Raw genomic sequence first — 21,562 nt, 5'->3', positions numbered from 1 at the left:
AACCTATATAAGGATTTTTGGTCTACTTACGGCAACTTCCCAAGAATATTTTCCCTGGTGACAACTTCCCAAGTCTGTTCTAGCTGCAGCGCTCGGCCCCTAGTCCATCACATCCTCAGCACACGGTCCCAATTGCAGCCTTGAAAGGCCTAACCTACCCTTTGGAAAGTTGCTGCTCATGGCCAAATACCACATTTGAGGAGTTAACACTTGGGAAATTGTCACTTGGAAAGTTGTCCTTTGGGAAGGGTTTTTGGGAAATTTACCAAATATTTCCTCACATCTATCGTAAAACTTCCCCGGGGGTCAAGTGAATTGTCTTCAAAAATTTGGTTCTTTTGAAAAATAGGCAGAATTCGTAATTTTTAAAAACTATCCTAGTTTTCTTTTTTAAATAAAACATGTCAATGAATGATTTTATTTTAAATATTTTTATTTAAACCATGTTTTGTAATGTGATATTAATTTTGGATACATTTAATAAACATAACAAAGGTTAAGGATCATAAAAAAGATATTAAATGTATTCATGTATAATGCTTTTAAATCGAATGTTAAAATTAAGAAATGCATTTTCGCTGAAGGTCATTATAAAATGTGAGCGTGCATCTTTTAGTTCGTAAATAATGCGTCAATGGGGGGGGGGGCTTTTGGTGCAACTAAAACAAAGACTTAAAAACACAAAAATGAAAAATAAAAACAATAAACAAAGAAGAAAAACATAACTAACAATATTTAGAAAGATCGAGAACTGCTTCTCTGCCGAACGGGCAAAATCTTTACAGATCTTCATCCGTCCAAGCCTAGCCTCCTCATTTTGAAAAACAGAGTTGATTTTTTACAGAAAAACTCGATATCCTACAACTTTTTGTACAGCTGTTATTTTTAAAAATGACAATCTTTAGAAATACACATATTTGAAAAGAAACAATGATTTTAAGCTGATATTGTATATTTTGTAATTTGATCTGTTCAGTTGAAATGAGGACTTTGATCCAGCTTTGCATTATTTTATTATCAGTTTTTCAAGTTTATACAATCACGGAACCTGTACTAAATTTTGCTGAGGTTGAAAGTGTTGTGGTAAGTACACAGATCAGGAAGACAAAGATGCAGAGTTGACACGGACTGCACTGCATATGTAGCACGGACGGAATTTACTAATCATACATCTGTATTTAGATGTATATCTCGAGCTAATAAATATATCGAGGTGGATATTTTGGGCTTATTCTACATTTAAATCCTTAATAAGCAATACATCGGAAGAATTCATCTACTGTTGTATTCTTCACTTTCTGATAATGAATTGTTGCAGTTATTTAGTTTATTTAATTCAATGATTAAAACTGCTTCCGCATATTCAAGGCTATTTATTCATTTTCGCAAATACTGAGATTTACGTAACATAGTAAAAACCCATTGAAAAATTTTCAAGACGGTATTTGATAAATTCTTTCGATGAATGGCTCATTTAGGGGTCAACTGTATGTTCTGCATAATAACTCTCCACAGGCCTAGGGTCAGTAATTATGCAGCCATAACCAGAAATAACCGGAATTAACTGACAGTTAATCAGAACTTAACATATATAATATATATCTCTTGTAAGATTTAACGCACAATAAAGGCATTAGCAGGACTAGTACTATTTTGTTATTATCGTTTATTATTCATATTTGTAAAATTATATTGTAAATGCACATCTTTAATTGTAAATTAATTCCGGGTCTTTTTGGTTTTGAAAAACCAAGATTTCTTTCTTTAAGCCAGCGCTACGACATCTGCTTTATTTCCATTTGCTCTATGGCCATTTGCTCTAGTTCCATTTAATCTATCAAGTCATTTGCTCTATATTCAATCTACTCTATACCTCATTTGCTCTATGACTAAACACGTCATTTGCTCTATAACCTAAAAATACACTACAAAATAGCTTTTATTGGAATTCCTCAGCGTAACTTGACTATGAAATGCGGGATTTTTTTGGGAAAATTCGCAAATTGCACGTTTTAATCAGTTCTTCAAAGTTCATCATGACAGAGAGACTGCTCAATAATAAGAGGGGTAAAAAACCTAATATGTGGTGAAAACTATATTTAGCTTGGTCTCACAATATGCACAAATACCAGACAAACAAAACTATCTCCAGGAAGTTGGTTGAATAATGAAACTGAAGGAAGAACTGTAAAATGTAAAATTGTAAAAATATAGTTTTAATTAGCGTAACTTGACTATGAAATGCGGGATTTTTTTTTGGAAAATTCGCAAATTGCAGATTTAATCAGTTCTTCAAAGTTCATCATGACAGAGAGACTGCTCAATAATCAGAGGGGTAAAAAAGCCTGATATGTGGTGAAAACTATATTTAGCTTGGTCTCACAAATACCAGACAAACAAAACTATCTCCAGGAAGTTGGTGGAATAATGAAACTGTAGGAAGAACTGTAAAATGTAAAATTGTAAAAGTATAGTTTTAATATGATTAGATAAGTTTGTAAAATATGTTTATAGAGCAAATGACGTGATTACTCATAGAGAAAATGTTAAGTAGAGCAATTGGACCATCACAGTCATAAAAATGTGTATAGAGCAAATGACGTGTTATGTCATAGATCAATTGACGTATAGAGCAGATAACATATAGAGCAAACGTCGTGATCTATGAGCTATAGAGCAAATGGTTAATAGAGCAAATGGAACTAGAGCAAATGGCCATAGAGCAAATGGAAATAGAGCAGATGTCGTAGCGCCCTTTAAGCCCTTTGTGCAGATTTACATGAACGGCAATGAGCACATTCAAACGCGCGTACCGATTTGTCAGACGCAGGGTAAGCCTGATCAACCCTGTCAACCCTGTATATTTGTCTACCTGATCTGCTGGTATCAGAGACTGTAGAGCGTAGATGTAATTTAAAACCTATTTTAACCTTTTCCTAAAGGGACCGTTCACCTATTTGGGTAATTTCAGGGTAAACTAAGCAGCCTATTCGCTCTTGATTGGTAATAGCCTTACTTTTCAAAGACAACTGTGGCCGGAGAAAAAGCCGATTTTTCGTTCAGAATTCGAACGCAAAGGGACGGTCCCTCTCTATAGACACTATTTAATGTTTTTTTTCAGTAACAGCAGCCCAATAACATTTAAATTTATCATATTTTAATGTCATTATGTGTTCGTTATTATGTACAGGGTGTCCCAAAAAACATGGGAATTCAGTGACGAATTCGATATCGTCTTTATGAATAATTCTTTGATTTAGTAAAGTGATACCTACTGAGAAAGCTGTAATCTGTAAGAGTTTCGTCTGCTATGTTTACATTTTGTTTGTTTATGTTTTGACTGCAACCGGCTGTACTTAGTAAAACAAGAAAATTACAGTATACAAACAGAGTAAACTTGTCCGTATTCACTGTTCATCTTGCGGAGACATTATAGACACTTCTTTGCAGTCTTTTACCCTTTTCATTAAATAAACTCTAGCAGACATAATAATATTAAGGCTTTTGAAATTAGGTATTACAATGCTAATTCATAACAAAGACGATATCGAATTCGTCACTGAATTCACATGTTTTTTGGGACACCCTGTACTAAAATATAAAAACTTTTGATAATTGAGTTAACAAGAAATTTACGTTTTTCGTATTAAAACATGTAAAATGTGTATACAAAGACGACGTCTCTACGACAATCAATTAATCACCACTCCTATTTTGGTTCGTAGATTTTTTAGATTTTGTTGCCATATGTGCACAACTTTTCATTTGTCATGCCGCCGGCAGCGTTCAATTCAGCTTTTTGCACAGGCAATACACAATTTTGAATGCAATAAAATAGTGTTATTTTAGAAATAGACAGTTAAAAAACCAAAAAAATTAAAAAACAATGACATTTACAATTAACGATTAGATACTACAGTTTAATTTTATATTCGAAATTTATTTTGATCCACAACATACTAAAAAATTAACATCAATTAGTGTCTATAGAGAGGGACCGTCCCTTTGCGCTCGAATTCTGAACGAAAAATCGGCTTTTTCTCCGGCCACAGCTGTCTTTGAAAAGTAAGACTATTACCAATCAAGAGCGAATAGGCTGTTTTAAAGTTTACCCTGAAATTACCCAAATAAGTGAACGGTCCCTTTAATGATGGAGATATTTTTTCCAGTTGTAAATGATAACTTTTTACTGCGCTTTTTCCAAAGCAGTGTTTTGTAGATTTATAAAGTACTGTGACACTATGAAATTTTTCCCAAAAACAATCATATTTCAAAGTACGACGACATTCAACCCCTTTATCTAAAGTGAGTAAATTGAAAGAATTGAAGACGACATTTAAGCAATATTATTCTCATTTATTTGTGTTGGTATAAATAATAATAATAAATTGTAAAACCGTCTCGCTGAATATCTGATAATTTGAATTTTTAGCATACACTAGAATATGATATATTCAATAATTATGAAATACATTAAAACATCAAACCACCCCGCTTATCATTGAAGTACACTTTGACCCCTAGAAGTATGAGTTCGCGGACTTTACAATTCTTGGTGATTTTGCGTTCATAAGCTATCTATGTTTATTTATTTATCTATGATTAAATGTTTTGTTATAAAGCAAATAGAATTTTACTGTGGCTTTAGAATAATGTTAGTTAATCAAATGCGTCTAATTGTGTACATGTCCAGTTCATGTCCAATTCATGTCCAGTTCATGTCCAGTTCATGTCCAGTTCATGTCCAGTTCATGTCCAGTTCATGTCCAGTTCATGTCCAGTTCATGTCCAGTTCATGTCCAGTTCATGTTTACTGAACCATTCAAACTCATAAATTAATTATTGCAGTCGTTTTTCTTTTCCAAAGTTTAGTGGGCCCTACAATTGTATTTTCTAAGGAAGAATATGAATATGAAGTTTATGACGAAGATGCAATGTTGGACCAAGGACAAAGATTAGTTGGGGCCAAGTCTGTCAATTCTGACGACTATCCCTTTGCCGTGGCGTGGACTCCAAACTATAAAGGTAGATTTTGATTGTTCAATCTAATCATGATTATCATTTATTCTTTAAAGGGACTGTTTCATGGACTTGACAAAATTTGGACCTTTCAAATCCACGAAAAAAATCAGTAAAAAAGCAACAATTAAAATTAAAATTAAAATTAATTTTTTCTAATTGGAAGATATTTTGGTAGGCGATGATGGGGATATGCTAGATAATGTAGCAGTGTGCAGTGGAGTCCTTTTTCATCCAAAGTAATAATAAAGTTATAAACTGTGTAGAAAAAGTAACTGACTAATGGCATCAAACTCAAATTTTCATTTAACTTAATCTTTGCAACTTGATGGTGCATGTAACCCTTTGATGTTTTAAAACATCTGATTGCAGTAAAATAAGGACAAAAAAAATTTGAGACGAGCAAAAAATTTATCTTCCATCTAACCCTTTAGCTCTACAATAGATAGAACACTAAATGTCGTCTTTACAAGCTTTAAGGGTTTCCGTTCACAATAACCCTGAAGCAGAAGCCGAAAGAAGTTATGCGCCATGGGGCGTAGAACAGGCTCTCTCTCTGTCTTGTAAATCGGCGCGGAATGCGCGTTTAACTCCTTCGGGCGTCTGGGTCTGCCTCATGGTTATTGTGGACGAAAAACTGCTAAATCATAAAAAATATGACATCTGATGTTCTATCTGTGTTGTTATTAGTCTATGTTCTACACAAATTGATTTCGATCCTGATTAGATGGGTGTTAACTGCAGCTCACTGCTACCTACCCTTCCAGGATTTCTACGATGGAGAGAAGGAATGCGTCAAACAAACTTTAGAGAAAGGAGAATTTAAGGAAGCTGTAATATGAACTGTATAATACTTGAAGGCCTGTTGTATGGTTTTGGACAATTAAATTGGCGTACTAAGCCTAGGGTGGCAGAAATGATTTTTTTTGCACTTTTTTAAAAAACTCCTATAAAACTTATAAATTTTAATTTTTGATAAAACTATTTGCTCTGGATGATTGCAAATACCTATCTAAAACTTTCTTTAACCGGCATATTTTTCTAAATTCATTTAGTTAAGAGTTTGAGTCAAAATAAGTATTAAAAAATTGTGCTTTATATCGAGTAGAAATCCTTAAACAGAGTAATTCTGGGTACAGGGTACTAAAATGTACAGCAAAGTACTGGGCTTTACAGGGGTATACATGGGGGGAAAAGGGCACTGGGGGTACTGTGGCTACTCCTGTACCCTCCTGTACCCTCCTGTACCCTCTTGTATCCTCCTGTACCCTCCTGTACCCTCCTATACCCTCCTGTACCCTGCAGGGTATTCGGGAAACTGTGGGGAACTGAGGGGTATTGGGGTTACTGGGGAGTAAAAGGGGGTACTGTCTATAAAACTTTTGTCTTGGATGGAATTGTTCGTTACTAAGAACGGAACGGGGGATGAAAACGTTCTTGATTAAGAACAGAACGAGAGGGATGCAACCGTTCTTCAACTAAGAACGCCAAGAATGGAACAGAACGGGAAGACCATTCTTCTACTCAGAACGGAACGGAACGAGAACGGAACGATAAAAAAGAGGAACAAGAACAGAACGATTTAGATGAAGGCCCTCGTTCAGAACGGAACAGAACGATTTCAAAAAAGTGGAAAGGTGCTAGCCCTAGAACAGGGGGGTACTGTGGGATACTGGGGGGAATGGGGGTTTACTGCTGGGTACCCTGCGGTATGCTTAGTTATCCCAGTACCCCAGATTTCCCTTGCAGGGCGGAATGGTACTGAATGGACTGCAGGGTACAAAAGGGTTGAGAGATGGCAGGGTACCGGGTACTGCAGGGAACAGGGTCCTGCATGTTACAGGGTATGCAGGGTACATAGTAATTCAGGGCACAGGTTAAAGAATACTGCAGAGTACTGAAGGCTACAGCCTACATGGTACTGCAGAGTATAGGGTACTGCAGGTTACAGGGTACTACAGGTTACAGGGTTACTGCATGGTACAAGGGCACTGCAGGGTGCAGGGAACTGAAGGGTACAGAGACCTGAGTACTACAGGTTACAGGGTACTGCAGTATTACCATGACCCTGCAGTATCTCCCAGTACACTGTAGTACTATATAGTAACTTCATTTCTCCTTAGTACCCCCGTTACCCATTAGAACCTTCCCCCAGTACCACCCAACACCCAGTAGTACCCAGCAATAACCAACAGTACCCCACAGTACTCCACCGTATCCCCCAATATCCTCTATTACTCCATAGTACCTCCAGTACCCCACAGTACTCTGCAGTACCCCCACAGTGCCTGTCAGTACCCTTTATAGGCGATGGTTTCCATCCCTCCCTCCATTAAGGGATCAGCTGATTAGTATAAAACTAGCTTTTTCGTCCATAAAAATAGTGCAAAACTAAAAAGAAATATGCTTAGAAGTGCTTCTCACTCTACTTATATATTTTAATTAAAATAAAAATTCTGTTTGGTTTTTGCTAGGGTTTCCAACGCAAGTGTGGATTTTACTTGCGCGCAATTGCGAGCCCTTGCGCGCAATTCCATAAAAATTGCGCGCAAATAAACGCAACGCAATTGCGCGCAATTCAGTCCAACTTTCTTGCGTTGTGTTTCAATTGTTTGATAAAATTCAATTTAGACCTTATGGCACGCAATAAATGCAATTAATTATTGCGCAATTCCTTTCAACAACAAAATATTCAATTTAAACCTTGGAAGTGCCATACAATAAACTGAACTTCACTAATATTTCAATCTCAAATGCTAATAAAATTGAATTTAAACTTAATCTTTTGTTTTATAATATTCATGTGTAGCATGATAACCAGAAAACTCTGGCATAGGAAGACGACAGTTTAGACTCAAGCAGACCCATGTAACTGGATAAGTGATTTAATAAGTTACTACGTAGTTTTGTTTGACTTGTAACTATAATATTAAATACACTGTGATGTTGTCTTTCTGTACCATAGTTTTCTGGTTCTCACTGTAGCAAAATATCTAATTTTGATTAAACGAACCTAACATATTCAACCAAAAAAAGTTTCCATTTTAATGTTTATCCAATGTGAACAAAATAAAAATGTATCATATCAAATTGTTAATTAGTAGCTTAACCACAAGAAACTTTAAAATTTGAAAACTATTGAAACTATGACACTCCTTGCAGCCTTGATTATTTTAAAATCAACAGAGATATTTAATTCCATTCTTGTATCTGCTGCATAAATTTGTAAGTATAACATTTAAAATTATTGATTTTTAGGTATGAAACCAATTTTGATGCACGCAATTCCGCGCAATTCCGCGCAATTCAACGCAATTCCGCGAATGTTTAATTGCTTCCTTTTTTACAATTGCGTGCAATGAAATGGTGCAAGCGGAAGCAACCATTGCGCGCAACGGAATTCCGATTGGAAACCCTAGTTTTTGTAGCCCCTTCCCCCCCCCGTATACCATAGTAAAGCCCAGTACTTATCAATACATTGAAGTATCCTGTACCCCGAATTACTCTGTATACCCAGTTACAATCACTTTCGATGAAAAGATTTGGAAATTATAAATTGGTGTTTTTTTATCCCTCCCTCTAATGAATCATCAGCTGTTTAGTTTTAAACCATCAACAGAATGTCTTTTATACTTTTTTACATGAATGAAAATAATGCAAAACTAGAATAGAGTGCAACCCAGAAAATCTTCTATGTAAGTTCTAAATATTTTTGTTCACAATAAAAATTCTGTTTGGTTTGGCAACTTTTTTGCAGGATCTTTCCTACTTTCTGAAAGGTTTCACATCGGTATGTTTAAGGATATCTACTCGATATAAAGCAATAAGGTTTTCTATCAATATAAGCAATCACCCAGAACAAAATTAGTTTTATCCAAATTAAACTTTTTCAGGAATTAATGAGACGCTTTCAAAAAAATGCAAAAAAAATATTTCCGACACCCCCAGGCTTAGTACGTCAATATAATTCTCCAAAACCATTGCAGTCCTTCAATTATCATACAGGGAAATTTTCATCTTTCTAAACATCCCAGGGAAAGATTTTACAGGTTCTTTTAACAATCTTCTTTCGGTCAATTTTGAATCACTTTTTGATATTTACTGTTTAAAGTTCATTTTGAATTGTTATTAAACCCCGCGAAATTTCACGAAAAAGGAATTGGGGTATAGACTGATATCGAATTGAATTCGATATTGATTGCTACTAATTTGACTGCGAACTGTTGCGTCTATAAGGAGATATGATGGTTAAACATATCTAACACCAAAGATGCACAGGACCCATTCACGGAGCAGCACTATTAAACACAAACCAAACCAGAGATAATTCTAATAAATTTAAAACTTACAAGTTATAAATGTCAAATTCAGTTCGATGCATTCATATGTAGTTTAAATATCACATTTTTTTGTATACAATTTACCTTTGAGGACAATTTTTCGTCTGCTAGGTGTCGATCACTAAAGTGAAATCCCTGAAATATCAAGAGCAGTGGCACCTAGCGGCCAAATAATCATTTTCCAAAACACATTTTATAGAAACTTAACCCTATCCCTGCTGGGGTACTTGAAAACCATCAGCAGGAATAGGGTTAATACATACTGCAGGGTGGTAAAAGTGGTAACTACACAGCAAAGTGCCGGCTGCTGGAGGATAAGAAGGCCTATGTAATAGAACCGATGGGGAAACCTACTGTATGGATAGGTAGAGATGGTCACGTTTTCTTCTTCATTTTGTTCCTTCATCAGACACATTTCGTTCCGTTTCTTTTCAATCTATTTCTAAAGAAAAACGATGTCCATTTCAATGGATAGGGTTTGCAGATATTTTCAATCATCTGACAAATGCCGGCCAAAAGGTATTTCCTAAAAATTGAATAATTAACTTTTTTGTGAAAAGTTTTGTTTAGATGAAAGCTAAATCCTTGGTAAAGCATCTATATACAACAAAGTAATGTATTTCTATTTTCTACTTTTTCTAAAAATAAGATATTGAACTAATTTTTGTTATCGCTTATATTTGTATCAGAAATGTGGAGAAGAAGGAAGGATATACCATGAGAACGGGCAGCTATGGTCTGTTCGGAGGTTAGGAATGGTTTTACTTTACTAAAAATAGAAATGAAAATACGTAAATACAGGGTGGGTCAAAAAAGTGTGATTAGCGGCATCTGTTGCAAAATTGTACTAGTTTTTGAATTCTCCTGTTGTACGGATTCCAGAAAATGTTGCTTGAAAATCTTGGATATTAACGTGATCTCTAAATCAACTATATAGTTCCTTTCTTCGTAGAATATTCTAAAATTATAGATACACTGAAAACTAATTAAAAACATTAATTCCCGAAAAATTAGGCCAGAACTAAAAATTGCTAATTTTCTTATTACAATTGGGCAAATTTTCTGTGATTCAATTTTAATTTTTCATGGAATTTGATAGCAATAATGTATACACATTTAAGCTCTTCTGAACTTTTCCCGCATTTGTTTGGGGCCATTGGAGATCCAAAAAAAAATTCCAGAAAAAAGGTACCATTCTTGCGAGTTGCAAAAAACAATTACAATTTTGCACCAAACGCCGCTAATCATACTTTTTTTACTCACCCTGTAGAACTTAAATATATCGGTGAAATAGCAAAAATCTTCTGATAACATTTTATTCATAAACACAATGTTTTATTCTTAATGCAATCTTCGGTTTGAATGAATAAAGAATTTTGAGGTTTTTACAAGATGTTATATTAATTTCAAATTAATATTAAAAAATTTGATTTACAAACAAATTAAACAATAATGTGTTGCCAATTTTTGCCACCAGGTGGCGCAAAAGTGGCGCCGTGGCAGGGGGTCAAGAAGGGTCACTAAAACATTCCTAATTATTAACAAATAACAAATTAAACAATAATGTGTGTCGGATTTAAAAGGAGATAAATTGGAGATAGAGAATTGGAGAGAAGGTCGGGGAAAAGGGTGAGAGGAATTGGTTATTGGTATTGGGACGTAGCTTGAGATAGTAGAATAGTATATATAGGAGGGGCTTCTTTGTGTTGGACTAGCAATTCTCTCTAATCAATCGATGATGAAGAATCATAAAATTATATTTAACGAATACAGAAACAGTTTCAGTTCAACAGAGAATGGTATAGGTTCTTAGCAACTCGCTTTGCCATTGAGAATACTCGGGTCACACAGTTCTTTTTTCTTCGTAGGAGTTACATCTTGGATCCTTCCTCTTTACTGGTTCTATAGCGACTGTCTGGCCTGCTTTGTGGTTGCCAGATTCAGGGCAAATTCAAGGATGGTAAATTTGATAATAAAAACTATTTTAGGCATAAAATAGATGTAAAAGTGAAAACATGAATACATATTAATAACTTTTGTTGCAAAGGATCTTAACACCCCTTTAGCTCGGCTTAGTCTACTACTGCATAAAAAAATGCACACAAGCTGGTTTTAGACTGGCTTGCTTCTTTCATATATTTCATTCATTCATTCATATTTTCTTGTCATTTGTCGTAAATGAAGCATGATATAAAAAGTCTATATTGTCGTAACTTTTATGTATAATCCAAACTATTGGGATCCCAAACAATTATCAACTACTGTCCAAGATATTGGGATTGGGCTTGGTTTGGGAATAAGGTATGAGAATGAAATCGGACTAATTGGGTGTAGGTCAATATAGGTTGGGAATTGGAATGGATATCAACTAAGGAGTTTAAGTTGGGATTGGGATTCAATGAATGTTAGGATGATAAAAAAGTTGGTAAATTGGGAGTTGGAGTAATTGAGAAGATTGAGTAATGAATAGAGATGTTTTATGGGGACCACTGTACTAGAATAGAATAAGCAAAATATTGAAGATTAGTATAAAGATACAGATATAATAAAATACGTGTATAAAACCTATGGAGAATATGTATAATTTAGTAGATAAAAATTTTAAATAGGGATAAAGACGACATTTTGGAAAGAATGAACGAATTATTGTCAAGTTAGAATGAGAGAGAGAAAAGGATATAAAATCGTCTTTAGAATCATTCAATAATCCGATTCAAATGTTTTGCCAATTGTTGCCACCAGGTGGCACAAAAGTGGCGCTGTGGCGGGGGGTCAAGAAGTGGCGCTAAAACATTCCTAATTATTGAATAATTTATTCAATACAGCAGAATAAAGTTCAGTTTACCATTGCATTAAGAATTTTAATTAAAATCCTAAATATATCGGAATATTTCTAGCTGCTGGGATAAACAAAATAATTTCAAAATAATTCAAAACTTTGATAATATTGATTCAATAATAGCGATTCGCTGCATTATGCGATTTTGAATATTTTAGACAGTTACGAAATTTACGGTGTAAAAAAAGTATATGATTAGGATATGATATTATGATGATCCAATTAGATGGTGAAGCAGCTCTAAATCCAACAAATAAGGTGAATATTCTTACTGCAGAAACAATTGCTAGAATTTTAATCGCTAGATACAAATTACCAAGGAATAAACAGTACCTAATCTAAATTTGTAAACGATTTTGTGCAACTACGCGAATGAAAGAAGTGTCTAATTGTGTTGACGTCAAACACTCTATTTTTTGCCTGTGCACACTCATTTTTGAAACTACTGCACCTTGACATTTTTCACTTAAAAGGAACTATTAATTTAAAGGATTTTTTTGCTAAATACAATTTTTTTTATGCAAAAGGTAAGGTACAGGAGTAGGACGTTAAAAGACCGGTGTTTGTTTTAAAAATACCTTAAATTAATTTTTAACATTTATTTTAATTATTTTTTTAAATAGTGGGTAGGCCGGAGACATAATTACAATATATTTCAGATTATTAGTCTCATCTTGTTCACACCTTCTTGCCCCCCCCCCTGTGCATTTGTATGTGAAAACTTCAGATTCTCTATAGAAGCTATAGGTTCAGTGCAAAAAAAAGCAAAATTCTAATATTTGCAGCTATGTTTGGCTAGTCCTACCTACAATGATATTACTAACGCTGGTATACTGGTGGGTTATGGGAAGTATAATAGAGAAGAAACAGACTGTTTAACAACTGATCAAGGACCGCTCAAATTCCACTATTGTGATAAGGTATTCTTTTTCTAATATATCCTTAGATTAATTAACAATACAGATATAACACTTGAAGTCGTCTTTTCAAGATTTAGGGTTTTTTTTGTTCACGATAACCTAAATGAACAGGCCCAAAGGAGTTACGCGCATTCTCTCTCTCTGTCTTGTAATTCAACGCTGCCTGTGCGGACCTGTTCAAGCCTGTTGAAGCCGCAGCGCTCGGCCCACAAGCATGTCCTAGCCGCAGCGCTAAAATATATACTAAGCTCTCTCTCCTTTCAATTCAACGCGGCAAGTGCACGTTACTTCCTTCGGCCACTGCCGTTGGTTTATACCTCACCAACTCCCTGATACTTTTATGTAGCTTAGGTTATTTCAAAACTTCAATTCTAGCTTTTATTTCAAAAAAGTATTTGGCAAAAATCTGTAAGATCTTTACTTTATAGCTTGCTTATTTTGGTTTGCAGTAAAGAGATGGGAAAGGCAGGCGGTCATAAGCCACAACATTTTTCCCTTCCATCACATAAAACTAACTACAATGAAGTCCATCCTGTGAATCCTGTCTATATCGGAATATATTCATTCATATTTTGATCTCTCATTCAAAATCCGTCAACAATAGCGTAAACAACCTAACACACTTAAACATTCAAAATATTTAGTCAATTTACAAAAAGGTATTAAATATCAAATACTAAATATATATATTTAATGTGTGAAAATGGGGTCTAAAGTTAAGACTCTCTAGAGTTTTAACCGGGACCTCTAGTTGACCGTGACAAATTAGCTTTTTGTCTTCCGGCAGTCAGAAGCCACAACTGTTCGGTCTTCCATGTCACAAAATTTGAGTCTGTCCGCAATTATTACGTTTTTAAATGATAGATTTAATGATTAGAAATTTTGGTTTTCAAAACTCGTAGTCTGTAGATCCTAGGGCTCACACTTATATATCACTTATCTTTTATTTACCATTTTTAATTTTATCATTTACAATGAACCATGCAACTACTTTAGCATTTGTCGACACTTCCCAGTTTTTCTCCACTTTTGAGTAATAACAAGAAAACTCTGAAATAGAAAGACAATTATTAAACTCAAGTTATGACATTTAATTTGGTTTAAATAGTCTAATGAGCATGAGACACAGCAACTGTGCGATAAAAACGACCTATCTCACTTAATTCGTGTCATATAAGTGTCTAGTAAAACTATTGTTTTGTAACATATTAAACTCAAATTGCAATTGAATATTGTTATAAAGTCGTCTTCCTATTTCGCTAAACCGGCACGTCCTCAAAATCCGTCTATGTTGTGTTGAGAGTGTTCAGGGGTTCCTACAGGTCATACTTTTCCACCTACTTCCGTCTGTTTAACTTAATTATAATATGAAGATTAATAACGCAAAAAATCAATTGTTTCTCATTTATTTTAAAAGAAAAATTTGATAAAGTCTTGACACATTTTTTTTCTTTCTAATTTGTAAATTTTTGTTTTAAGTATCGCTGCTAACAGAAGTCTTTAGACTTTAAATGAGTACAAAAAATAGATTTGATATAGTAATTTAAAACTAAATTAAAATATGTAAACCCGTAAGATTTTACACATAGTAATATCAGTGAAATCAGACCTGAAATTCTGAGGAATTTTGTTTAGATATTTTTACAATTTAAATACAGGGTGTCCAACAAACATAATAATTTACAAATATAATTTACATGCCTGATCCTTGAAACCAGTTTATCTTTGTTCTGGATTTCAAAAATCCTGTCTGCCTTTTTTGTGCTTTTAATATTTGCACAAAACTAATAAGAATTTCGTTCTGATTTCATGATATTAGATCATATCGTTCTGATTACATCATATTAGATCATAAAATCAAATAATTATCGAAATATGAAGGAAATACCATTAATCTCCTGAAATGTTGAAAGAATAAAAAAGGCAGACCACATTTTGAAACTGCTCGGAACAGGAGTTTTTGTTAATTAAAAATTAGATAATACTATACAGTTACAGAAAACAATGGAATAGGAAGGCAAGATAATAACTATGCTTTAAGTGTATTTGATGTTGTTACAAAGCAAATAGTTTTACTAGACACTATTTAAACTACAAAGGTGAAAGGGGTCTGTTTACACAATTGTTTTGTTTCATTCTTACTAGACTTTTAAAAGTTATAACTTGATTCTAAAAGTCGTCTTACTCTTTCAGAATTTACTCGTTATCAAGTGATAAATCACGTGATAAATCATGTGATAAATCACGTGATAAATTATGTGATAAATCACGTGATAAATCATGTGATAAATCACGTGATAAATCATGTGATAAATCACGTGATAAATCAAGTGATAAATCAAGTGTTAAATCAAGTGATAAAAAAGGTGACGAATCATTTTAAAGATCAAAGACTGCCTGTATGTTTTATTTCGTGGAACACCCTTCTATATAAGTATTTAATAATGGAACTGAGTTCTTGCCACAAACTCTTATTGTTTAATCATTATACCTTTGCAACCCTATATCGTAGACCTTTGATATTTCAAACTATGAATTCCATAAGAATAAACAGTCAAAGTTTGAAATTTCTAAGTTTTACATCATCAGGTTGCAAAGATATTGGGATTGTTTAGAATGTTTGTAACAGCAGTATTCCTGTTCCAAGATCAGAACTTTGCAAAGAATTTTTTAGGAACGTTCCTTATTTTTCATTTTTCGTTTTGTTTTACATTTTTAATGTTTTTGTTTTAAATTCATTTTCCTTGATTTCAAGAAAGCTTTATGTCAATAATGCTAAAAAATGTATATGCACATAGTTAACATTAATGTATTTTTTTCATGATTAAACATTCATCTCATAACTCGCATTCCATGGATAAAGATGTTACAGGGTGAACAGCTGAGTAACCGCTTGGAAGTCGTCTTTAAGCTTTGATATAATTTGCAGCATTCCTTTTTTCGCAAAAATTACAGAATCCTGACATTTCAAAATGGTGTCTACCTTTTTTGTGCTTTCAATATTAAAATCTAAATGAGAATTTTTTAAAGTTTCTCCAAAATGATTTAATGAACTACATAGTGCACCATCAACCCCTCCAGATATAATGGATCGAAATGATGAAGTGATTATTCTACAAAATCCTGAAACTTTTACAGAAAATGTTACTTACTGCTTCGGCAATAAGTCCAGGGAGAATCATGAAGATAGCAGAGGTTAGATCTTTAAACTAGAGTTTCCAGCGAACGTTTTCGCAAAATTTTGCATTTTTTACGAAAATGAAGTTAGAGAAAGGAAACAAAAGCAATAAAAAATATTGATCTGTTTCGCGGAACTAAAATTGCGAAAATAAGACTAAATTTTCGCATTTTTTCTACGAACGAACAAAAATTTCGCGGAAAACGAAAAATTTTCGCGAAAAGATTTCCTCCTTTTGCTAGAAACCCTATTTTAAATGGAACAAATAAGATTCTAGTGAATAGAAAAATATTCGATATTTTTACCTGTTTATTTACAATGTATCATTTACTCTCAGACAAATTAGAATCAATTATTTTTTAAAGGGGGGGTGGGGATTAAATGAAAATTGTTGCATACCAAAAAAACAGCTTTTTATAAAGGAATGTGTATTTGTTTGCAAGTAACTCACATCTATACAAATTATTAAGACATTTTGAAAACAGTTTAAAGTTTTTTAATTTAATTTTCACGCTAGCTTTACAAATATTTCAAAGTAATTTAAAAATATTTTTTTCTTAAAGGGGAGGTCAGTATAATTTTAAGTGGACCTGCTCTGTGTCTGATCAAGATTGAATGAGATATTACAGATTTAGACATATTTCTAATAATTGATTATTTTAACTTGTGGTTTATCTGTAAAAGTTATTTTAGGATTAAAACAATTAAAGATGTAACAAAACAACAATATCTTTCTGTTTGGTACAAAAATAGACTTAATTTCTTTAAAGGGACTGTATGCGTAATTTCAAGTGACCCTCCGTGCAAACATTGCAATGCGTGATTCACAACGGTACAACGGTACAACGGTACAACGGTACAACGGTACAACGGTACAACGGTACAACGGTACAACGGTACAACGGTACAACGGTACAACGGNTTTCATATATTACTAATCTAAAACTTATATCTGGTTTCATGTATTACTAACCTAAAACTTATCTGGTTTCATGTATTACTGATTTAAAACTTATCTGGTTTCTATGTATTACTAATCTAAACCCGATCTGGTTTCATATATTACTAATCTGAAACTCATCTGGTTTCATATATTACTTATTTAAAACTTATCTGATTTCAAGTATTTCTCATTTAAAACCGATCTGGTTTCATATGTTACTCATTTAAAACCGATCTGGTTTCATATGTTACTCATTTAAAACCGATCTGGTTTCATATATTACTAATCTAAAACTTAGCTGGTTTCATATATTATTAATCTAAAACTTATCTGGTTTCATGTATTACTAATTTAAAACTCATCTTGTTTCATATATTACTAATCTAAAACTTATCTGGTTTCATATATTACTAATCTAAAACTTATCTGATTTCATATATTACTGACCTAAAACTTATCTGGTTTCATATATTACTAATTTAAAACTTATCTGGTTTCATATATTACTCTTTTAAAACTTATCTGGTTTCATATATTGCTAATCTAAAACTCGTCTGGTTTCATATATTACTAATCTAAAACTTTTCTGGTTTCATGTATTACTCACTTAAAACCGATCTGGTTTCATATATTACTAATCTAAAACCGATCTGGTTTCATATATTACTAATCTGAAACTCATGTGGTTTCATATATTGCTAATCTAAAACTCATCTGGTTTCATATATTACTAATCTAAAACTTATCTGGTTTCATATGTTGCTAATCTAAAACTTATCTGGTTTCACATATTACTAATCTAAAACTCATCTGGTTTCATATATTGCTAATCTAAAACTCATCTGGTTTCATATATTACTAATCTAAAACTTATCTGGTTTCATATATTACTAGTCTAAAACTTATATGATTTCATATATTACTAATCTAAAACTTATCTGGTTTCATGTTTTAGATATGAACTGGGGATTTTGCAGCAAAGAATGCTATTTAGGTAATTTTTGATGTGGTGATGACCAGAAAAATCAAAGATATTTATTTCATTTCTTAGTAAAAAATTATTTCTCTAAATTTATATTCATCATTATCTAAGCTGACCTATGAATAGAATTTAAAAAAGTTTAGAATAAATATAAAGTACAAAAAATGTTCTCTCAGTCTACAAAATAATTTTAACAATATATGTAAAAAAAACTGTATTTGTAATGTTCCCGAAAGGTGTTCTGAAGCAAGAAATGCGCAAGAATATAGAGAAAAACCAAAATTGAAAATAATCTGTTTTATAAGACAAAAACATCGATATCAAATTTCTCCATGATCAGACAATACCTTTAAGGGTACTATTGTGAATTGAGCATGCAACTCTATCAGTATGAGGTCACTGAAAATTGTCATATTTTGAAATCAGGCGTTATTAATTTTTTGAAAATATTTAAAATTGATTTATTTGAAAAGCTTTTGAAAAATAGATGTTATAATATTTATCTAAAATTAGAAAAAGTATTTTTTGACAATTTTATGACGTACTTTTAAAACTTTTTTAAAGCCTCCCTTGCTTACCATGAAAGTTAGAGGTATAATTTTTTTAATGAACTTGCTTTAAAAAGTTGGACTATGGGACATGCATCACACTCCCCTATCGCAACCCTATGGGCAAATCATAGGGGTAGGGGGGTTTGACCACCCCCTGCCCCCCCCCCCAACTAGTGATTTTACGTTAAATATAATTTTAAGTATAATATTTGGTAATTTTTTTAATTTGTTCACGTCTACACATAATTTGGAAACAAACTTTTGGGGATTTTTTTAAATGCTCAGTGTCTTAAAACTTTATGAAGCCTTTTGAAAACAAAACCATGAAAAATGTAATAAAAAGTGACCAATATAGTCGACTTTTATAATCATTTTAACAACATCAAATGCACTTCAGTATAGCTTTAATGTCGTCTTTCTATTCTATAGTTTTCTGGTTATCGCTGTATCATACATCTGTTTTCTGTTCTTCTCTTTTAGATCTACTCATTCTAGTCTCTGGTAGACAAGAGAAAAATGCATTTTGACACATATTTCTGATTCATACTATTATATAGTTTGATATCTTGGTGCCAGAAATATCAAATTAAGTATAATAGAAAGTTACTGTTTGTGAGTAGATATCAGATGTATTTGCAGTCTTCAGAATGTCTGACTCAACAACTGTTGAAGGTTAGCTTCAACACACAATTTCCTTAATATTCTTACAGGTTGGGAAAATAAAAGTAACACTGCACTAAGAATTCCACCTTGATAATGATAAGAAAGGTTAGGGTAGGAGTGGATATTTTCGACAAAAGAATTCTTGATTCTTGTAAGTTCATCTTGGACCTAGTGCTTCAGAATACGGCCTCGTTTACAGCAATCTTTTTCTGCAGCCGAATGTTGAATGGTGAATGGTGCACTACCTATCAGGATTCTACTTTCTATGTTTCCATTTTCCTTGTTTCTGGCAAGAGGGAAGGGGAAGAAAGAGAGAGAGAAACTCCTCCTTCTCTGCACTAATATTTTCTTTTTTTCCAATTAGGGTTTACTGCCATGTTATTCCACACAGGGTTCTGTTCAGCCACAAGAAACTGGAGAGAGCTGTATAAGAACCTGACTGTTTTGAGCTCTCTTGATGCTTACAGATAAAACCAGATGCAATCGAAAGAATTAACGTCTTTCTGACGAGTTTGAATACTCAATAATAGCTAACTAGGCTTGTCATTAAGGAGTATATTTAAAGCTGTCAGTAGCATAATCTGGATCCAGTTAAGTAAAAAACCTCAAACCCTTAATTCTCCAGGTTAATATAGCGTTAAAAGATTAATCTCCTGTTCAACGAAATAACCAACCTTAAATTCCCTCCTTTTTTAAATCCAGGGAGGATAATTACTTATCCTCCCTATTTACAGGGAGAAGTACTTATCCTCCCTATTTACAGGGAGGATAATTACTTATCCTCCCTATTTACAGGGAGGATAATTACTTATCCTCCCTATTTACAAGGAGGATAAGAAATTATCCTCCTTCTGTGATCCATACAGATTTAATTCAAGATTTAGATCAAGAAATTAAATATTCTTCCATATGCATTAGTAAGAAATAAGAGAATTAAAATCATAATTGATAGTTTTATTGATTTCATTATTATTTTATCCCCCACGGTTGGTTATTTTGTTGAACAGGAGATGAAAAGATAAATTACTACTTAACCGGGAGATTAAGGGAGGATAATTAAATTGAGGGGAAAACCACTTAGCCGAGGTCCTCCCTTAATCTCCCGGTTAAGTAGTAATTAATAGTTATAATGCAGGCCTTTAATGTTTCTTGTAGTTCCGTTTCTTTCTTTTCCATTTGTGTGCAGGGGGTGTATACAAGGGATATACACCCCTGGCTATAGTTTCTCCAGTTTGCCATTTTCTCTCTCTCACTCTGTATCTGTGAATACTGTAAGAAGCGCCTATCAAGACCTAGTGTTACTAAAAGTGAAAGTTTTTTTAATATAGTTAGCTTACAGACAATTAAGAAAGGGTTCTCTTTACCAAATTTTGCCAAATTGGTTCAGCCGTTTGGTTAGCTATAGATAACATATATAATGTAAATATATAAATACTTGGCTCATCTTCTATTTAAATTGTGAACATGATCTTTATGTTTACATTTGAAAACAAAGAAGAAAAACATTTTGCGGATTTTCAAAAAAAAAATTGCGGATTTTCAAGAATTTAATTTTTTTTACAAAATTAAAAACCTTTAAAACACATTTTTTTTTCATTCATAAACCTCCCTGTGGTCACGTGATGTCCCACAACAAATTTGGGCCCGATCGGTTTAGACGTTTATTGGATACAAACAAACAAACAACAAGACAAGCCAAATTTATATATACATAAATATAAAGATGTTTACAGGATTGAGTTTAAAAGAACCTGGATTATCGATGTTTTTAACAAAATTTTCAAATAGTTTGATTCTAATGTTAGGTTTAAAAGAGATAAAATGAAATAAAAAATTCAATAATATTTTTGCAACATATTGAACAAATTGAATTCTTTTGAAAAATTGTTGGGAGGGAAAGAGTTTATTCTATTGCTTTCCAACATTTCATAAAAATTCATTAAAAGTAGAATGAGAAATAACAACAATTAATTGCATTTTCAAAATAATAAAAGTAGTGGGGTATTATTTGATAATATTTACAATTGAAATATTAAGTAGCTTGAAGCTAATGTAGAATAAAACTAATTTATGAAAATATTAAAAGAACTAAGAGCTAGTTGTTATAGGAAAAGTTGTTGTGTTTAA

At 33.0% G+C, this 21,562-nt stretch overlaps 1 protein-coding gene across 2 annotated transcripts; it reads left to right on the top strand.

Annotated features, from left to right (window-relative positions):
• The first annotated feature begins 964 nt into the window (after positions 1-964).
• LOC111701368 (uncharacterized) lies at positions 965-16,337 on the top strand. Of its 2 annotated transcripts, XM_023472625.1 has the most exons (13): positions 965-1,083; positions 4,899-5,025; positions 5,198-5,258; positions 5,747-5,846; positions 9,054-9,068; positions 9,628-9,724; positions 9,835-9,878; positions 9,930-9,970; positions 10,049-10,107; positions 12,398-12,456; positions 12,984-13,118; positions 15,734-15,792; positions 16,180-16,337. In XM_023472625.1, the coding sequence occupies exons 1-13, from the start codon at positions 982-984 to the stop codon at positions 16,316-16,318; spliced, it is 1,038 nt and encodes a 345-aa protein (XP_023328393.1). In that variant the 5' UTR covers positions 965-981; the 3' UTR covers positions 16,319-16,337. The 2 variants fall into 2 exon arrangements, with proteins under 2 accessions (XP_023328393.1, XP_023328394.1); XM_023472626.1 differs by lacking the exon at positions 9,054-9,068.
• The last annotated feature ends 5,225 nt before the right edge of the window (positions 16,338-21,562 follow it).

This window comes from Eurytemora carolleeae, unplaced genomic scaffold (genome assembly GCF_000591075.1).
Source record: "Eurytemora carolleeae unplaced genomic scaffold, Eaff_2.0 scaffold154, whole genome shotgun sequence".
NCBI lineage: Eukaryota > Metazoa > Arthropoda > Copepoda > Calanoida > Temoridae > Eurytemora > Eurytemora carolleeae.
Note: the sequence above shows the minus strand (reverse complement) of the source record. Positions and strands in the feature narration are given on the sequence as shown.

What these genes read in the sequence shown, in the direction of transcription:
- LOC111701368 (XM_023472625.1), top strand. Translation starts at nt 982, where the DNA reads ATGAGGACTTTGATCCAGCTTTGCATTATTTTATTATCAGTTTTTCAA. An exon ending in GTGGACTCCAAACTATAAAG is followed by an intron (nt 5,026 to 5,197) that starts GTAGATTTTGAT and finishes ATATTTTGGTAG; the next exon opens with GCGATGATGGGGATATGCTA. An exon ending in AATTCCACTATTGTGATAAG is followed by an intron (nt 13,119 to 15,733) that starts GTATTCTTTTTC and finishes GGGATTGTTTAG; the next exon opens with AATGTTTGTAACAGCAGTAT.